This window comes from Spodoptera frugiperda, chromosome 26, assembly GCF_023101765.2.
Source record: "Spodoptera frugiperda isolate SF20-4 chromosome 26, AGI-APGP_CSIRO_Sfru_2.0, whole genome shotgun sequence".
In the NCBI taxonomy this organism is placed as follows: Eukaryota; Metazoa; Arthropoda; class Insecta; order Lepidoptera; family Noctuidae; genus Spodoptera; species Spodoptera frugiperda.
In genome coordinates this window covers 4,797,514-4,819,695 of record NC_064237.1, presented here as the reverse complement: position 1 = coordinate 4,819,695, position 22,182 = coordinate 4,797,514, and the positions used below count along the sequence as shown (strand labels likewise).

Here is a 22,182-nt window from a genome sequence, read left to right as displayed (position 1 = left end):
AGATGTAGGTAATGCCCGATATATTATGATGTAATGCCCTATGTACATACCCATGGTAAATAAGCAATCATCTATTTACCATGGGTTGATACATAAAACGCTTACCTTCTAACATTAAATAGGTCCTAACTGGTAACTTAGTGATAAGAAACTCATGCCCCTATTATGAAACCCGCTCACGTTGTGATACAAAGCAGCGTTTGAAAGGGTCCATATATATTTAATGGCAAGTACCCTCTTGTGATTCTATGCAGCACGCATGCGCTGAAATCTGGACGCCATTCTCACTTTCACTAGCATTCGGTGTGTTTTGACATAACTAAATGTCCACCGCGTTTAGAAGTCTAATGTGTTCTTGACACGAAACGTACAATAATAAGTGGTATTTTGGAAATGGGGCCCCGTGTGAATTATCCCTTATGATAGTGGTGTGAACAATTAAAAAAAGAATAAAGGTGAGTGACCGGTTTTGGTTATGTTGATTAGGGAAAACAAACTAATTTTTTGGTTCATTAGGTAAACATTTGATGAATTCCATGTGTTTACTTGTCTGACAGATTCAGTCAGCACGTATCTTGCAGCGGTTAAACAGATACAACAGTAGAGCTTGTATTTACAAATTAAAAAGTCAAATAGTACTTATTTATTTTATATAGAGATAGTACCTATAGTGATTTTCATTAGTGTGGAGAAAACAAACCGGAAAATCGTAGAAATAAAAATGTATTTGATCAGATGATTCACTATTAATTGTAGATACACATAGTGTATAGTTGTAATTACAAGAAATCCCTAACAAAACACGTGTTTGTGATACAGCTCTACTTACCAATGTTAAGCGGGGTATAGAATTGCGGGCGGTTGCTATAGCAACGTCAAGAGGGTTGTAGCCCTCTAGCCCACAGCGTTCCGTTAACGTTTCCTCCCCTCAGCTGATTGGCCATCTCGGTGCTTAGGAAATTTGATTTTAAGTTACAGCAAATAAGGTTAATAAAGCTTAGAGTTGCCAGTGGCTAGCGCATAATAAAATTAGAACGTTAATCTGGTTGGCAGTTTGTTTTTTTTTAGATTTATTTAATTGGTCAGTTAATTAATAGATAGAGGTGAAGATGTGCACATATTATTACTTGAAATTACGATATGCGTCTCGTTTAACATAGCGGTCACAATTCCCGCTCGCTAGAACTTAGGTACAAAATATGTCGTGAGTTTTTCACAAACTTGCGCATTTATAATATTAGTAAGATAATTATGCAAGACAAGATCCGTATAAACTGTCAAAATTCTACCTCGAGACTGACTAGTAGCCATCTACTGAGCAAGAGATGGCCTACTAGGTAATTCAGAGTTGGTACCTATTACAAGCATTGAAATTTAACTCAATGATTACAAGTAGGTACCTAAAAGTTTGTGTTCAAATTGGTAGAGGATTACATACCGCGTTCGTTTCGTAATAATTGGGGTCGGTCGGCAGAAATACAAAAGTTTTTTGAAATCGGAATTTTCAAGGTCTTGAAATGACGTTATTCTATTGTTTTGAATCAGGTCAAGTACGAGTCTTTTAAATAAATCAATGTTAGGGTCGCACTTATGGCGAGGGAAGAGAATTTGGCCTTCTAATTACTGCTTCCATTATTGTATTGTATACTGCCTTTAGAATGTAGGTAGTGTGAGTGATACAACTCGCCCCTTTAATGGGAGTCTTAACATAACTGCCGAAATGTGAACTGGAATGTGTGCAGCTCTGCCTATTCCTTCATAGAATAAAATTAGCCATACGCAGATCTATCTAGAGTAGTTAACTATTACACGACACACAGAGGATCATCAAGTATTATCAGTTTACAGGTTTTCTTAATATTTTCTCTAGGCCTGACGAAACATCTTTAGTTACCACTTTCTTACAACTTGCAAGTCTTCCAACATGTTTATTCTTTTGTTTCAGGTGCATTGATCAAGGCGAAAGGTTGAGAGAGAACAACGTGCCTTATAACCATCTTCCACGCTTAGAATATATTTACTTGTTGATACTGATTTATTTATGTCCGTTGCAATTTCAAGTCCAAAGTAAAGCGTCCATTCACCAAACTTAGGTCCCATTTCTGTCCAAAAAATAGTCTATTTTAGCATATACAATTGTTGACAACAGTTAATTGCGAAGACAAATGAAAATAGTATGATATCGGAAGAGTTCTTGCATTAGAAGGCAAGTGCAGTAGTGTGGATGGTGTTGCAAGCAGAATGTCTGTGTGGGTGGGAAGTGGCGCAGGCGGCGACATGCGCGCGCCGCCCGCCGCCACTATCCTCTCGACCAACACCTCCATGGAGTCCGGGATCGAGGCCGGAGTGCTGCCGACGGTCACGGGGTCCCTCGCCTCAGCCAGAGACTCCCTCGGATCCATATCCCGGGCAGCAGAACCACTCTACGACACAGATCATACGGACCTCGGCTCGGAATTGGACGAGGCGGAAATACGGCGGGAGTTGATGCACGATGTAAGTTTAGGAACACTCTGTGTTGCTAGTTCACTTGAAAACAATAGCTTTACGTCATCGAAGCAATATTTGTTTAATTAAGTTACAGTTAATTTTGGGGTTATTGTACGCTATATAGGTACATGTGTGAGTCCTCATTGTTTTTGTTTTTAATTACACTTACGTACATTTGCTTCATTAGGTGTGTTGAAAACAGCCTTAGATATTTCCTAATGAGTCTTAGAATATTAATAACTAACTGTATGTATGTTTTTTTTTTCAGAAATGGCGCCTGTTGTTTGATAGAGTAAGTATTCAATGATTGGTGGAATGTTTTCCAACCACTTTCCAGGGTTGATGAGACTTTAATAATGATGTATTTTCCTATATTCATGTTTAAAATTATAAATAAGTATTTGCGAAAATATTACATTCTGTAAGAAGACCGAAATATACCAAACAAGGAAGTAAGTAAATTAAAATGGCATACGTTTACTGTAGGATGCATCAAGTGCTGAGATTGTCTTGATTGAACCATAATAATTTACATGTAACATAGTTGACAGCGAGACAACGTTGTTGATGCCACGTGCGATATCTTTGTGACTTATTTTGCTACCTGTACCCTTGTGTTGGTAAACAAAAAGATTGCTTAATTTGTTTTACGAAGAGCAACGTTTTATGATGCATTTTACTGAAGCATCATCCGTTAGCGACATATTATTCAGAATTAGGCACCCTGTAAAGTTTCCAAACTTAAACAAACGATTCCAATGATTGATAGGTATGGTAATTAATTTTGTTATTTATGAACGGATGAGTTTGTAAAAAACTGGTGCTATTATTAACCATGTGAATATAAAATGACAATAATTATTTTAAAAGCTCGTAAAAGTGGTGACTGCCATATAAAGGTAGGAATTAAAGCCCGCATATTTCATAAAAACTGTCGTTTAGGATTCGGAAACAAATTTCAAAGAATATCCTTTGTCTCTGACTGATTAAAATGTACAGAAGCGGGATATAAAATGTTTTATAAGTAGATAAAGTGGCGGTAGCGCGCAGATCAAACGTTGTGTCGTCACGTACCACGCATTGAGATAGTGCGATACTTGAGATGGGGCGCTTCTTATTTTTTGTGCCACTGTTTTGGGAAACACATGAAAATATAACTGAAGGCACATGTGTGAACTGAGTGACGCGTGTTATGACATTCGGGGTGCCACTGTGAAATCATAATTAAGGGCTGCAGGACGTGACCGTATCGAGTCGCGGCCAAATTAATAAGCACGTCGACAGGATCGACAGAGTCACACCTCTACCTGACCTTTACCACGATTTTTTGTTTGAAACTTCTCAGATTTTCCATCCTCAAAATTATATGCAAATACTTAATCTCCGAAGAGATTATGATTGCAGTTTTTGCTATGCAGACAGGTTGAACTTAAATAACTTCTAGGCTAACTTTGATTTCTTTTGTTACAGTTCGACCCAGAAGGTTTTGGAGAGATCCCGTGGCCTGATTTCTTACAAACTCTTCAACATCCCGACTTTATAGCACAGGTGCCGCCCCACAAACGTGAAGTAAGTGGCCACATGAATCAGATATTGTTGGTACTTTTGGGTTGAGGGAAACAGTTTCTAGAGAATTTTGGTAACGTTAATCAAAGCACCAATTCAGTTAGATGGTTTAATAGTTGAAATGATTAGAATCTGAGTTTAAGATACAAATTTCTATTTTAGATCCTCCTGGACAAAGCACAGAGCGCAACAAGCAACGCGATTACGTTTCAAGAGTTCGTCAATGTGGTAAGTGCTCTCTTATCTAGAAAAATAAATTCTGATCATAATTATGTCAGAGCACTCGCGGTCCTGCAGTTATCTACTCTTTTATAGTAGAGCCTTTGATCCTAATTAAAGCAATAGAATCATTCCATTTTATTCAAGTAATAAATATAGGGTTATATGCGTCAGTCGAGCACGGTGTCCTTTACCTCCGCAGTGGGTTAGGTTATGTCCCACAACTCGCTCGCCGCCGCCTCCCACAATACAAGACAACTAAATTAAGATGCAACGCCGATTACGCTCAGCTCGCGCCCGTTCCAAAACTACACGAGTCACTAAAACAAAATTCGACACCAAAGGAGTTTTACCATACAAAGGGAAAAGAGAACTTAACGTAAACCTAAAAGTTACGAGATACAAACCCTCACACCGAATGGACCCACATCCTTATCGAGTCCTTACTGTCGCGTCTCGAAAGTCGATAAGGTCCGGCACGATTTATTAGGTGGACATTTATTTTTGTATGGTTAAATATATTATCTTAAATGCGTATTAACACTGAGCACCGTCGTTTATTATTTTATTTACTTTGATTAGATCTAAGCTCTTTTGGAAAAATGAAGATAAATAAAAATTTGTATAAAAAGTTAAATGGTTGTTTATGAGATTATACATGCCATAAGTAGACCAGATTAACTTAAAGCTAATTTAGATTTATTGCAACCTTGATGATCTGGGACTGCTATTTTTTGCTAGCATCAACAAAATAAGTTCAGTTGGTGATATTTTTATTGTAAAGGTTTTCGCAATCTAATCGAGACCCATTTACAAATGAATTCGCAAAGATAAGCATTAATTAAACGGGTCGCCCGACGATTTTGTTTATGAGCTGTTTAAAATAATTAGGTGGTTGATCTGATTAACCCTCATTTATCAAATTAATACTCGAATATGCCAAATGCAAGTATTACCTCAATTAATTTCTTGGCCAGAGGTAGGCGATATTTTTAACAATATTTGCATAAAGGAATCTTAAGAAGCACTTTAATTCGTCCTAATGTCGATCGTAAATTATATTCTCAGACCTCTTTTATTAAGTTATTTAAAAGGGATTCAGACGAATCAAAAGTTGTTGGAATTAAGGTTTTTATTGTGAAAATGCGGTGAGGATTTTAAGTGACTAGTAATAGCTGATAGCTTTCTGACACTAACTATTAATACATGTGATAAGAAAATAAAAGCGAAATGACGATTCATCAATTCAAGGAAATTGACGGTTTACCTGGCTTAGGTCTCCGACATTTTACCGCCTATTATAGGTCCAACAGGAATGTATGTTAACAATTATGCTAGTACATCGACACAGAATAGTTTTAATTAAAATATCCTTCAAGTTTCATAAAAGGTAAAATAACCATTGACTCAATTCATTATATTCTCTAAGTGAACTGTTTCAAACATAAGTATGTTTATGATTGATTTTTGTCCATTGTATATGTTTATTATCATGTAAAACATATCACCATTCCGCCTAGCAAAGCGTGTAAACGTCCGATAGAGTCATGGCCTGCATTTAGCGCTGCCGCCTTTAACATTCATTTCATCGAAAAATGTTTTACTTACAATTGTGTGGAGGATCGTAAATCAAAATTAAATTCGACGTATAAACAGACAACGAGGGACAGTGTAGGGTCGTGGGCGTTCATGATGCGGCATTCTTATGCTAATCCGAGCGAACCACATTCGAACGGGGTGGGCCAAATTGTTATTTATATTGTCACCTCGCGCTTTTTTGTTCGAACCTACCAAAAGTCTCGGCCTAAATTACTGGCTGACTTCATTGCGGCCTGAGATATCGCGCCCGGTGATATATTTGTCCAGCGATGTGTTTATCATACGAAAACACCATCAACAACTTTAAATGAATAACTTTTTACATGATTGTATACTGGAAATCTTCTATACATGTCTGCTCTTCGGTAGTTTTCATATTCAGAACTGAGATTGCATGTCAGTTATTCTTTACGGTCTATTTCTTCCGGCTAGTAGCCCATTTTTCTCCAGTATTCAAGTGTGTCATCAACGACATCGGCTCTGGTGGCCGGATGTATATCAGATGAAAGGAAGCTATTCTCGGATTTAAAATTCTGAATAGATGGATGAGCCAAATTACTTGCATTCGTAATACAAAAGCAGACTATGTTGGCTCTTTTTCAATCAATAAATAGCTTTTCAGTAAGGTAATTTATATTGATACAAACAATTAAACAATTTATTTTTGTAATTAGGCTACAAAAGAGCACATTTACACGTCAAATTATTATAAAAATAAATCTAGATGAGGTCGTATTTCTATGTGATTAGTTCTTCTTTAAATAGATTTATCAAAAACATTTTATCGGCAATATGATCAACCCTTATAATTACAGGTTCTGTATGACTATAACTTGGTATAATTTACATTACTTTAACTATTGTTAAGCTAAAAGGGGTGTAGTAGAAGAAACTAACGAAGTATGCCAATAGAAACAAAATGTCAAGTTAAGCCAGTAATGTATACGAATACAAACGAGTCACTGTAAACGATTGGAACTGTTTTAAAAGCTTGTTACTCTTTTGTTATGAAAATGTTTTCACGTTGGCTAGACCGAGTGATTGATGTGACCGAGGTGACTGGAACAGAAGCTTTTAGGGAAATCGTATTCCCTCCCTAGAGCAATTTCCTGACAGGAAATTAGTTCACTCCATTATGTTGATTTAACACCAAAATGTATTAAAGATTAATCGCTAAAACAAAGTTTACTTTTACATAAATCTTGATCCTTATATAGGTACGTACTATCGATTAGAAGATATTTTAATTTCCTTCGGTTTAGTATGTTCATCCTAGGATGGCAGCAGTTAAGCATTACCTGTCTTGCGTCACAAAAAACTTTTGTGAGTCGCCGCTGACCCTTAATCAATTTATGGGGCGCTAACTGGAACATGGAAAATGTATTAAAGCTCACTGTGGGAACGAGCTATACGGCAAACATAGTTCCAAAACACTCATAACATTACATTCTAACTTTTATTTTTTCTCCCCCAAGGAAATTATCAGTGTTATTTTGTGTGACAAAAGTTTTGAAGAAGCCAATTTTGCCTGGGGCATTTTAACTTTGTTCTTTCTTCTATTAGGCCATTATAAGTTAAATTATAATATCACTGAAAAAACACTACTAAAAACAAATCAGAACTTCATGGTGCGTTTCAAATCCACATTGGGAACAAAAACAATTACTTAATAAAACACACCTCAATCAAAATTAATTGCTTTACGCATTAATCTCTTTATCTTCCCTTACCTACAAAACAACGTGTCCGTTCTCCAAGGTAATGGAAGCAATCATTCCAGATAAGATCCCTCTAATGTGAGAAAAGGTAGACGTTCCGTTTGGATCGTTAATTTAATTTGAAATAATAAAAGTTATATCCATCATTTATCACTTTCGACAAATTTATTTTTAAATGCCCACTTTGACGTCCTTCTTATCTGTGACTGGCCAGTGGGTTGGGGGTAAAAAGACAAAAAGGTCTGTTATAAATAGGCGTAGGCGTGCCGCTGTCGGCAAGGCGTCAAGCCGTCATTAATTCGAGGAGGCACAGGCGCGACCGCGCGACCTGCTGCACAGTCTACGCCATCGCCAGTAACCTGCAGGAACCATTTCCCGACCTTCGTTTTCACCACACGTCTTAACACTTACCATTCCTAATCAAAATATACTTACTAAAGAGTAACACCTCTGAGACTCACCGAGTTTAATATTTTTCCTGAAATCGTAAAATATAAATTCGATAAAAATAAATTAAATTAGACGTGTCAAAGAGAAAAAAAGTTGTGAGTACCTAATTCGTTAGCAGGTCCTGTCACGGGCACATTCCATCGTCGAGTAAGTTTTCGTGTTCGGTCTGACTGTCCGTCCGTAACTCACACGGTATCGGTGCCATCTAAATTGAGATTTTATTGACGATTACTGTTCTAGCGACGATATCGTTGCGATCTTGGCGCCCGGCTGGACCGCTCCGCGCCTGCCGGCCGCCGCACTTTGATCCCACCCTGATGTAATGCTTTTCGAACCCTTCATTTATAATACGGACGTGTGATTTTATACCTACTGGATTCTACATTTATATAAACAAATATTTAGGCCAAAAGCCAAATTAAGCTGCTGAATGCCTATTCTTTTATACATTTCGTAATACAAAGATAAATGTTCAATTAGCTGACTTTTATTTTGTTTTTCTAGCTTATAAGAAAGCAGGCATCCGAAAACATCGGCATTTTATTGCTCGTTGGCGATTAATGTCTTACTTACTGAAATGAAAATTCTTGCTCGTTCCAATCACAGTTTGCTGACCATTCAGAAACATTTTAACGACTGTGCTCTGACATCGATCAGGACATTAATTTCTATATAACCTATTGTTTCTCATGATTACAATGAAAGGTATTCTAGTGACCACGATCCCAGCCATCCATGTAACTAATCAGGCAGATAATTGATCGACATCACGTTTGTTTTCATTTTATTTATCAAATGCTTTGACTTCATTGACTACCTCGTCATCAAGCTTTTCTTGTGTGTATTTTGCCCCGTGATATCCAGCCACTAATGTATCTGAATACTCATTCAAAAAGTGTACCTAAGTCGGACAAAAACTCCATCCCTTGATCCCTGTGTAGGGTAATGTAGCCGGGAGGGGTAAATGATGATGGCACACGGAGCACGGAGGTCACCGTAGTGAATCGCTCGTGGGGGTTGATGGATCGTGTAATCGTAACAGTATTTTTTAAGACCACACCGAAGCAAATTTACAGTAATTTCACGCGCGGCAAGTTCACACGCACCTGTGCCCTCTCGATAGCTTTGTTTACGTAGATCACTATTAAAAGGGTTGAATTCACATCTAAATTTAACGCTTCGAGCCGATGAAATAGAATCATTTCAAAATATTTTCAAATCAAGAAATTTATTGGCAGGGCAGGAGGGATCCTTTGTGATGGCACGCATTGTACCTGTAACAATAGCTTTTGATAAGGTTACATAACAACACAGGTGATGATATCATAAGTCCATAAAAGTGTGCTATTTAGAATATAAATATAATACATACATGAATACATAGATACGCATGCCATGCCGTCATAGCATAGCCGGAAAAGCCAAAATTATTTATGAAGTAAGTAAGTATTAGACATCTACCTTATTTACCACCGTAAATTAGTATAAGTTGTATAGATTTCTTAACCATTTATTGATTACATTTTATAGATTTCCATTTTATTACCACCTGAATCTTTGTCAGAAACTTAATTTTACACACATATTGAGACAAAACAAATCAACACGTGCTGCAGTTTATATATTATATTGATGTGGAAGAAATAAGAAATAAGAAATTGTAATATATAGATCTTGTATCACAGACTTATATACGACATTAGGTAGGTACCTATCCCCGTTCAAAACGTTTCTGTTGGGTAACTTGAATTGCAGCACAACGGTAACGCCAACGTTAATCATGTCCATTTATGTCAATCTAAATGAAGAAGTCATTAAAACGCGGATATGCTCATCAGATCACAAATAGATAAATGTAAGTTGACAATGACATTCATATTCGCGTCGGTGAATGAACTATTGCGAATATTGTGGAGGTGTCGATCGTAAAGATTCCAAAACGGGCCCCCTCGAGATGATGGCATGGCTCGGTGACATCAGCACAGTAACACAAACACTGCTCCAAATAGGAGCCGCCATCGTGCCTCAGCCGCGAACAACTGACATTTAAAATAAGAAATTGTAATCGAAAAAGGATAATAAAACAATTGGACAGTTACCCGAGAACAAGGCGCGTTGTCCATGGAATGCCGCTCTCTATATTTAGCGAGCTCGTTTGCGTTGTGTCGAAATGAATAATATTATATGAGAGAACAGAAGTTGAGCGGCGCGTATAAATTAGCAGATAATCGACCGACATCACCTGTCGATGCCCACGCGCACGCGACTCGCCGGAGATCGCGACGCGCGCACCGATGCTTGATTTACTGCGCTATCTCCGCTATGATACCACGCCACGTGTCTCCTATCTAACATCCACGCTCCACTAAATAAACTTCCTGATTATCTGCGTAACGAAGTTTTCAAGGACCGCTCGAAGAGGTGCCACTTTCTAATCAGTATTTATAAACCTGTATCCTGTACGTTGTCGGCGCTGCAGGCGCATTCGATACTTGTTCATGAAATGGTTCACGCGCCCGATGAAGAGATAAGACGAGGGCGATGCCAGACGCCTCCTGGACTAAATATTTACAGTGCGACTGTGAGGAAACATAAATACTGGCCGGCCGACCCAATATGTATGTTAGTCCTGTTAATTGGATTCGTCATGTGGCCCCGGGCGATTGTTCGCAGACAGGCGATCATCCTCGGCGTGGACAATTACGAGCAAGCCGGTATTGTTCGTGACAGCATCTGTAAACAAGCTAAAGTAAACAACTCGTGAATGTTGAGTGTCGAAGGGTATACATATAAAGAACATTTATCACATAAGAGAGGAACTAATAAACATTATCATTTGATAAAAAATAAAATAGAAATACACGGCTTCAATACGCAGAACACATGCATTTGCTGTATGAGTGGGAATGGACAAGAGCGCGAATTATCATTCAATGCTATGCACATACAAATATAGGGTAAACGCCCCTAATGCTGGCGCTGCCATGTGTTTGACGTCCAGATAATAACACAGGTGGCGGCTTTAGTACTAATTAACTGCCGTTCTCATGGGGCTGCTATTAAAAGGTGCAGCGGAATCGAACCTCGACCTGTAAGAAATGTTCAGAGATGTTGTTTACCGTGATAGGATATAATGAGGAACGTGAAGGAAGAAAAGTAGTTATTTGTTACGGTTATTTGCCGACGTTTCCTACTAGAGAATTACTTAGCCGTAGTGTCCATAGCGAGAACACACATAATCATAGAGTACTTGCACTCGCAACTTGCGAAAAAAGCAAACAGCATGTGAACTACAAACCCTTTCTTTATTTAAATGTGCAGAAGTGGCAATTTATTTTTAATTTACAAAAGATTTTTTTAGATTATTATTTTGAAATATATGTATTTAAATGGTGTAATTTCACGGTGGGTAAGCAAGTGCAATTAGTCACTGCGACGACGTGAGAGTAGAGAGAGCTGATAAGGATCACATGAGGCGAAGCCCGAGAGCACTCCGTCACACTTCTTGCCTTTACTTCAGTTCTCACGAGATTTTTCAAGTCGGATTAACAGCAAAACTGATTTAAATATATTCTTACTATAACCCCATTTCACATACCGATACTTATGGAGGTATAAGTATGTATGCAGTTATTATAGTTTCAATTTATACAATTAAATTACCCGAGTATATTTTGTCTTTAAATAAATTAGTTAACTACGATTTATACTGTAGAAAGTCATGTTTTTAGGAATAATGCCAAGTGTTGGAAACCCAACTATGAGAGATGAAGACAATTAGATCAGGAAGAAAAGGAAACAGTATTACTTCATAAGTACTTTTTGACTTAAAGTCCTATATCCCCTAGGTGGGGCAGAGGATACCTATGTACAAAAGCGTTCCATCTCGATGGATCTTGAGCTTATAGAAAAACAGTCCTATGTGAACCAAAATGAACTAGGTACTAATGATGTAGTGTTTGTTTGTCTAGACGAAGCGAACAGTGACAGAGCTGGCACTGGCGAAGTAGCAGTGCGAGGTGCGTGTTTGACTAGTACATTAACGTCGGCGCGGCCCGCGGCCTCCGCCCGCGCGGTTTTCTCACGCCCACGAACCAAACTAACTTGCCTTTCTTCTTTATTGCTCACAATTAGCCTTTGTTCTAAGACTAAAATAATGTGGATCTTTTTAATAAAATTGCAATACAATTTTCACTAACGTTCCATAAAATTGCTTTCGAGTTGACCCCACAAGCAGCTAAAACGTAGGTAGAGACTGCACTTAAGGAAGCATTCCAAATTTTGGGTGCTTGCATAAAACCTGAGCAATAAAGATGTGTGGTGCTTTATTAAATAAAGTTTTATTTCACACCTAAACGGAACTAAGCTGAGTGCGTGCGATCCTTGCCACACAAGTCGTTTCTTTCCCGACCGAGAAAATGACAGAAATAAGCCATGCGGCGGTGGCGGCGGTACCGACACTGTAATCAATTGTTACAGTCCGCTAATGTGCTGTTTACATTACATTAGCAGCTAAAGGAATAGAATCCTTTGTCACACATTTGTAAAAGAACATAATATATAATGACATTTGGAAAAAGTCTTGTTGAATACAGCACGAGGTCCGCTTGTCACACTAATCCTTTAATACCGGATTTAGAGGACGTTACTTTTATTAAGGGAAGAGATTCCGGAAAATATTCTTGTGTGTGGTTTACATTAATTGTTCTGTGTTGACAATACCCACCAAAATGATTGTAGAAAGCAATGTAGCTCAATAAGTAGTAAGTCGTCTCGTCCTCATTGCAAAATTTTCATTGTAGACATGTGATTGGCGTCTCCGTTACTTGTTTATGTGTTTGAATGGTATTCGTATTTTAGTTAATTGCACACATATCTGTGGTTGATAACGTGACATCACGTCTCGTCGTCGTCTCGTTCACACGTGGGCAGACAATAGGTTATGTGGACGTGGGCGGGCGCGACCAAAACGCGATCCTACGCGGTCACGCCACGGAGCACCGCCCTGACCTCAGCGACCCATTACATCTCTAGGCGCTTCATACTTTTATTGATTCATTACAATCTGATATGGTACTGAGATTAGGAACGGATATAACCTAAAACTTATATGTAAGTTTCATTATTTGCGACATTTTACTTTTTCTAAGCCTTTTTTTATCTTTTCCAAATAAGTCTATTTTGTTTCCAAATAAACATTATAGTCCTATTTACCGTAATCTTCTGCTCATAGTAAAATTGTTTTTGCAAAATATTTTATTAGTAATGTAAATATTTTGTTTGAATCGTATGACATACTTTTTGCTTTGTTTAAGAAAACAAAAAGAGAAATAACTAGCAAATCAAAACATAGAATATTTTAATAGTTATAAAATAATTGTACAATAATATAAATATAGGATATAGGAACAGTAATTTTAAATGTGTCATGTTATTATCAAATCACAGTGTGGTATGCGCACACGCAGTTGGAAGCAGTGGCCGCCCCCCGGGGCCGGGAGCTTTGTCGGCGCCCCCCGCGGCTCCGCGCTCCTACTTACGTGAAAAATTACACCAGACATACAAACAAACACCACCATTTCCAACCATACACCATTCACATAAAATTCAAAATAATACCAAGCTCCTTACGATTGTTTCGAACCAGACAACTTTAATGCGGTTGTTTTGTCACATATACCGAAAGCACCACATATTTCTGAAATGAACCAAAACTTTCATGCTGTTCTCATCTTTATTGCTAAAGTTATAATGTTTATATTCGCTTTGTAGGCTTTTGTATCAGGAATACATTTGGCAGGTTGTATGCAGGCTCGGCAAAGTGGTACATCTTAATAAAATCTGGTCGAACGTCCTGTGGCGTCCTCGGTGGCCCATATATGATATATCATAATGGACATAAGTAAATATAGGACCATCGCTCGTTATGGACACTCATTTATTGATGTTCCCCTTTTATGTCTTTATACATACAAATGATTCCGTATATTAATCTCAGATTTATTTATTGTTAGAACTCATGTACAAACACTCCAGTTTATACATTTATTAATAACTAGCTTTTGCCCGCGACTTCGTTCGCGTGGAATAGTGACTTCCGGCAAATTTTTGGTTTTAACCACATAGTTCCCGATCTCGCGGGATCTCTTCAAAAATGAGATGTGGAAGATTTTCCAGGGAACTCTTCAAAAATCAACATAATGAGCTCTGCGTTTGAATTTAATAGATGTATACTCACTTAGGGCATTGAAAAAATAGTTTAAAAACGGACTTAAACTAACTTAAAACTAAAGAAAGCTACGAATTACGAATTTATAACAATTAAAAAAGAAACTATATTACAACCTATCCTCTATGCTATAATAACCAAGCTTAAACTAAATAATTTAAAAGAAACGACTTAAATCTAATCTAATTAATTTATAAATTAGACTTACAATTTTATTAAAAAAACTAACTACAGTAACTACTAATAATCGATATCAAACTAAACCTACGTTAAATAGTTTAACCAAAAAACCAGGAAAACCCAACAAATAAACTTATTAATTGACAAATACAACGAAACCAATTTAGAATATACGAAACAGCAGGACCACTACAGACAAATAATCATACGACTGATAATACACTTTTTCTACGATAGTACCGAAGCGCTCGGCCGATACCCAACCAAATGAATGTAACGAAACCATAGCGCGATCTATTTCGATCCCAACGCCATCTATCGAGGATAAAGACAACTTGGATTATTTATTTATACTCCGTTCGGGCATTTTCTTTGTACTAAAAGTTTAATTATATTGATATTATATTTTTTTCATACCTTTTTACTATTTATTTACTTTTTTTCGATGAATTAAAACAATAACATGAACCGAAGTCGTGTAACGATCGACATAGAATTATCTATACTCCGTTAGAGCATTTTCTTTGTACTAAATGTTTTATTATATTGATATTATTTTTTTCATACCTTTTTACTATTTATTTACTTTTTTTCGATAAATTAAAACAATAACATGAACCGAAGTCGTGTAACGATCGACATAGAATTATTTATAAATAATTTATTTCTTATTTTTATTTTTGAAATAAAAATATATCTATGTCCTTTCTAAGGTTCTAAACTATATCTGTACCAAATTTCAACCAAATCCGTCAAATAGTTGCGGAGATTAATGGTATAAGCATAGAATGTTCGACGTGATTCTTTAATTTGACATAACTTTTTTATTTATGAACCGATTGACATGAAACAAACACTAAATGTAAATTTAAGCATCCCACAATATATTCGTGAAAACCGCATCCAACTCGGATCAGCCGTTTCTGAGATTAGCGCGCACAGACGAACAGACAAACAGACAAACAGACAAACAGACAAACAGACAAACAGACAAACAGACAAACAGACAAAAAAAAAGTTAATTACATTTTTGGGTTCGACATCGACATAACAATAACCCCTGCTATTTTTTTTATTTTTATTTCCAATGTACAGACAGCACTTTTCTACGATTTTATTATATGTATAGATAGTGAACTACTTTATGGTAATAAGGTACCGTAAACATTTACATTTACCTTGTCAGTTTGGATTTTTATACGGAAGTATACAAGGATATCCTGCAGCTAAAAGTTTGCGCTACGACCGCGACGCCTGCCGGCGGGGGACCGCGATACACAGTACAACTTTATTATAGGTACGGCACCAAGTTTCTTTTAGGATAGCGTTCCAAATTGAGTTTACAAAACTTAAACATTCGGTTTCTTGGGAAAATCTCTACAGGAACGACGTATAATAAATTCGTGTATTAAGCTAATCGGTGTGTCGACACAATTCCGATAAAGTCGTCAATGTTACGAAATCGATTCGTCACCGGTCAACCGATGCGATGTGATCTACTGGCAGCGTCGTGACGGCAGGTGCGCGGGACACGATGTAACGCTTCGGATCGGTAGCAATCAACAATTCCATCGATTATGTACAAATAATCCGATATCGAATTTTCGAACGCTATCCGTAGTCCGGTCACGTCTTTCTACAAAAATCGATTGTAAAAGTCGTGCGGAAAGGTGTGAACGATTACTTACACAGATAGATACATAACACAATACGGGTAATAACTCAACATTTTCCTCTTAATGGATTTTAATATTCGCTGAACGGGTTGCAGATAAAAGGAGGCTAAACAATCTTATTCATAGTGCATCAGCACGCAACGCAAAAGCTTTCAACCGTGCTGACAAATCAGAAGCAGGTAGTATTTAGGGACGAGACGTCTTATTTATCGATACATAAACAAAAATATTTATCTAGGAATACAGTTAAGGCAACAGTTAATATTTTCGCGAAGTTTGCAGATTTATTGTCAAGTACTTGTTTACAACCACTTGATTAATGAATGTGATCCAGAAAAAATCGTAGTTTTGTAAATTACCTCCATACATATAATATTACACGACTATTTACAAAAGCTGACATAATCCACTGTTGATTAAAATTCAGAAATAGCTTAGTATGGATGAATCAATTCAACAATAATTAATTACACGTGTAACTTAACGACCACACCTCATACGAGTTTTGTTATATTCCTAAGCACCTAGTACATATTCATAGTCGTAGCAAAAATACATCGACAAACAGTTGTGGCTACGCTACGCATACGCTTCTGCTAAGCTCCGTTTATAATTTACAATAAGTTAATTTTTGACAAGGCCCATAAACCGATTATTACTAACAAGGTGGTCCGTGCCGACGTTTGCGTCTCTTTCTTTCTCACGTTTCGTATAAATTGTCTCCTTTTGTAAAACGTGATGATGCACAGTAAACACACAGCAAGATCTCAGAGATTGCCACCTTCCACCCATTTCTATAATAAAGGTGTCTCTGAGCCCTCACATTTATTTATTATTCTTTACGTTTTGATCCGCCGCGCTTTAACAATGTTTTGTACAAAACAATTGTGTTTTTTTAAAAGCATCTTATAAGACGGAATGTTGACAATGCCAAACAGACATGTCTACGGTCACTTTGGTAAAATTTATGGCAGTCACTTGATTTTTTAGAGAACTTCCTGCTATTACAGCTGTCAATACTCCTCTAGAGAAGTTTGGACTGTTTGTCCAATAACCAAGATTTTGTATCATCAAATGAGACTTGATATCAAGTGCAGTATGTGCGTTGATTGCCATTTATATGTTGAGCAGAGTATCACCGGTGCTATTCCTGTCTTGTCCCGGGATAGCGGTTCTCGGAATGCAGCGGAAGTCCCGGGCGGATCCCGCGAGCCGCCTCCTTATTAATGGCCTGTTTAGACGAGCTCCTTTGTTACTCGCTCACGTCCTGCCACTTCAATACTCTACGTACTAATGGCTGCACTAAAACATGTACGGCATCACATACTGAGTTTGTTTCATCTAACAGATCGTGTTCTTTGTAAAATAAGAAAGCTACGATGCCCAACATAAAACCATCGACGTAAAGAACAATAGATCGAAGGTGCACTTTGCCATATTTGTTCTCAGTTTCGACTAGTTTAAATTGACGTATCCTGTTGTCAGATTTCCTGGCGTTAATCCTGTGGATCGGGTGTTTAAATTAGTTACGATTACGAGCGGTTTCACTCTTTCTTTTGATGTTTGATTGGAAGGGATATTTTAAGACTGTAATGTATCGGAGTTTAGGTGTGTTGTTTTTAACTTTAGATACAAATACAGGGATAGCCAGTGATGCGTTCTAAAAAATGATTGCGGCATGATTCATAGGTAGCCGGTGTGTGAGTCAAATCCGCGTCAAGTCCGGCGACATTCGCAAGGTCGTGCTATTGCCCCTCGCACCCAGTTGCGCTGCCTACATCCTGTCTCGTGTCATTAGTAAACACACCTATTACATTAGTTCACCATAGCTTTTATATTATACTTAGCGCTTAATTGGATACTTAACTTACCAAACTAGTATATTACACAATATCAAATTATTTAAGGTTGTTAAACAATTTTTACTTCTTCTATGGACCAATTTGTAAATCTGATTGTTGTAACCTCCTCGATGGTTCATACAGAAAAAAAGGAATTATTTATTTAAAGTTAAAAAAGTTACCCGGAATACGTTTTGCAATAACCATTACATTTTATACGACATCATTTAGAAGCGTTAAGCCAAACTAGGTGCTACGCTGTTATAATACGCGGCGCCCGCGCAGCTCTGTTGTGGTCGGCGCCGGCAATCACAGACGCGATCAATGACTGCCCATTCACGTCATCCCACGTGCTTCTATGTTGGGGGCCGGTTAAATAGCTGAATCAATTATCAATAATAACATTTTTTAAAGACAATTACACGCTTACGAGACGAGAGAGTTCTACTTACTTTCTATTCACTGAGTTACAATTCGTGTTCTTACGTTTATTTGTTTACGTTATTATTTGCTTGACAAACAGAAATTGGTCTTTATTCTTTCGTGTTATTTTTATCAACAAAATGGGTCGTTACATTTATTTTCCTCAAGATATCCTTATTATGGCAAAATATTCGTTTGAGTAAGCGATTGTTGTCAGACGAGGAACGCTCCATATCGTGAATGATGATGGATGATCGTGTGTTTGCGAATGACTGCATACCTAATCATACACTCTAATAGATGAGAGGTCTGGGAAACGTTTACACTAATATGGCAGCCGTTACATCTCAGCGGTTTTTCGTTTTTCCTGTTATGAATATTGGATACGCATTGGGAAACTCGGCGTTATGGCCGTAATGCTCTACATTTACATCCATTACCAGATGTTATAGAATCGAAACACACTTCATTCGCCGCACGAGGAAGTAAACTAATTTCTCCACGATGTTTAAACATAACATGGTTCAGAAACAAACAAAACAAATAATAAATTTCATTTATTTTCGATGCGTCGCTTACCGCAACGGACTAGAGTAGATGATTGCTCAATTACCAGGACCTCCTTAGTCGAAACACTAACAGCAATCTCGGATTGACTACACTTTCGACTTTACGACATTAAAAATAAACGCTTTTTTGTTTCGCTCCATTAGTAATCTCGGTCGGCTTTACACAAAAGGTGGCTTGGAGTCCGCGCCTTGTCATTAGAGCACAATCAAACATTATGTTTAGGAATCGCCGACAGCTTAACCTGAGTTTTTCATCCATTTCATAATTTGTTATTTGGGATTATAGGGAGCGTGCCGCAAAAGACAAAGTAAACATTACCACCGTTACGTCTCGGGCGAGCGGAGCGGCCTATCAACAAACAATGTGGAGTGATAATTGAACGTCATCAACGTTTTTGTGTCGTATATTGTGCGGTAGGTGGACCGCGCCGTGCGTAATGTGAATATGATTTAGTGCGACCACGACCCTTGTCTGCCGTGCTCAAATATTTCGAGGACATACCTTTATGTACAGGCAAAGCTTCAGTGCCATCTTCCTGCGAAGGTTGCCGGTCATTAGGGCCGCCTACACTTTAGAAATTGTCGGTAAACTGATAAATAGGTGAAGCAATTTTTAATATCTTTTTTTCTTACTAGAAATCATTAATTAAATAAACTGAAATCTACAATTAAAATCTACGATTCTCACACTCTAATTATATCATCAAGAGCTATTGAGATTTTAATCCGTCAATGAAAACATTAGTATAATTTACTTTCCTGCTATGTGCAAGTACAACAATAGGTAGGTACATTAAGATGAGAATTCCATTTACAGCTAACCTCGGGTTACTGACACGGCAAGTGTTGAGTTAATGTCTTCATTAATTTAATTTTCCCAATTTTGTGCAACCACGCGTAACGTATTTCATTAAAAGTAGGCGGTCAATAATAATTACTTTATTTCGTTTATTTTATTTTAAGGTTTATTTTTATTTATGTCTTTTCCACATGAAAAATCAGGTTTAGTGGGTTGCTATTTCCGTGAAACGTCGTAAAGAATTTCACAGCTGCTTAGATCTACTGAACTATGTCTCAACAGCTCTACGCTTGATTAACAATGACCAGATAGAAATAATCGCGCATTACCCACATTAGTAACAGCGGAATCTGCATAACGATTGCGTAGCATGCGTGTTTCAGTGGTGTACAGTTTTACGGTACACTACGGTAAATGTTAATAGGTCTTATTAGTTCCGCTACATGCCGCAGCGAGCGCTCGACTTCCACGCAGCGGTCATGCTTGGTGACACTCCACTTCTGTTTGTTTCCATTTTATTAATCTAGTTAAACCACAGCTTTGTGCATTGTTTTTATAGGAACTGTAGATTTTACGCCTTCAAAGTACAGTTAGGGTTCTTTGTTTCATTATCCGCAATTTGACAAGGTTGATCATAAACCGATCAGTACATTATATCTTGTAATGCATTGAAACGATTATTGAAATACACAATTATAAGTTACAAAAATAGTTATTATGATGAACGGAATACAACGGTAAAGTAAACTTCAATTGTTAAAAATCTTTTACGGTCAAATAAATTTCATGCAGCTAACCCTTTCGAATCGTTAGCAATGGATCACGAAAACACACAATTACACAATTATATTCATTGCCATTTTTAAATGGCAAGATCACTATAGTTACCAAGCGATGTGTTCAATAAGTAGGAACTTAAGGAGCAGAAACACAATACGATGCTGAGGGATATGGCCGAAAACACTCGGCATTTTATTATTACAATTTTATGATTATCTTTTACTTACATGAGAATGCAATAAAAAGTGCCCCGCGCTGCTTCACAAACTGTAAACAGCGTAAATAATGTCGACATCATGTAAAGTGGAGCTCGTTGTGTTACCCAATTGGTCGAGTGACGCAGCTGATGCGTTCCGACAGTTATTGCTTCCCGAATTGCGAATTTGTAAATATTAGTAAATCACAAGAATAGCGAAACACAATGACGGACCCGGATCTAGCCCTCTTACCTGCGGCTTCCGAAATCCGCGAACAAAAAACACAAAATTGATTCAGTGGGACTGCACAAAAAGCTTTACATTGTGTCCCCTGTATTTAGCGATGCCGATTGGACTTGCCAAATAAGGTTATATCGTTTGGAAAAAATATGGATTATTGGTTTGAGAGCGTCCTATTGCTACTTAGTTGGACGGATCGACATTATTTGTATAGGTCGGTAACAATGCAGAAACTGGATCAATACGGTGGATGCTTCTTAATTGACTATCGACCTGATAATTCTTGGGTAGGAATGTGGGTCAGTGTTAGACATGTAGTAAGCAGGCGGGAATTGAAGGCAGGATGCAGGTAATGATGGCGGTGCTGTGCTCGCAATTGAGATGACGAATCCTACGCAGTAACACTTATAATGATATCAGTAGTTACATGAGGTTACTCGTAATATGTTCTTCGTACTGCCGTTTACTGGTCAGTTCTTGTGGGTTATACCTATATGACTGCATCATTTTCGTCTACCCTTCCTTAATAATAATTTACTTGTTAGACTCAGAAATTATCTTTTCATTACGAAAAAGCTTTCCTTTCGCTAGTCCTTTTTAGGTAAAAATAACACAATCAGGAATGCTGACTTCAAATCCAATTTTTTTAATTGTATTTGCCCACATCCAGTATGATTAAAGAATGTTATCGTGTAATTAACTGTGCTCAAAGTTTACAGGAAGCGTATGATGATGCTCATCAATGTTAATACTTGCACAGTTAAGACAAAAAGAAACCGTCGCTCGGCGCGTGCGCGTGCGACAATGAGGAAATGCTTCGGATGTCCCGCGCCCGGCCGACGACATGCGACATACACCATTCCTATATGTATGTGAACAGGGAATGCTACAACGCAGACCTAAAGAAATGCTTTCGTGACTCTGCCATAACTGTTGTTCAATGAGATATTTTCAATTTTACTAAGTATTTTCTTCTAGTTCATCTGGCTCACCTCACCAGCTCACCTATATAGCTTTTTATGTCATGGTATGCTTAAATAATCTCCATAAAAGTTTCGGATTTTGAAAACACCAAATGGAATGCTCATTTTATATTATGGTATGCTGAAATATCTCCAAAATAGTATTGAAAATATCTAATCGAATGCTCATTAACACTACGTGCATTCGAAATTAATGAAAACAAAGTAAATTCTGTCTGGACAA

General features: G+C 37.5%; 1 protein-coding gene across 1 annotated transcript in view; it reads left to right on the top strand.

Moving 5' to 3' along the window:
* The first annotated feature begins 281 nt into the window (after nt 1-281).
* LOC118264074 (rhomboid-related protein 3) overlaps nt 282-22,182 on the top strand; it is a 76,179-nt gene continuing 54,278 nt past the window's right edge. The window contains exons 1-5 of the mRNA XM_035576421.2: nt 282-455; nt 1,946-2,496; nt 2,759-2,782; nt 3,961-4,059; nt 4,219-4,284. Of these exons, the coding sequence (XP_035432314.1) occupies nt 2,242-2,496; nt 2,759-2,782; nt 3,961-4,059; nt 4,219-4,284 (444 nt within the window). The 5' untranslated portion in view covers nt 282-455; nt 1,946-2,241. The remainder of the gene's footprint in view (nt 456-1,945; nt 2,497-2,758; nt 2,783-3,960; nt 4,060-4,218; nt 4,285-22,182) is intronic.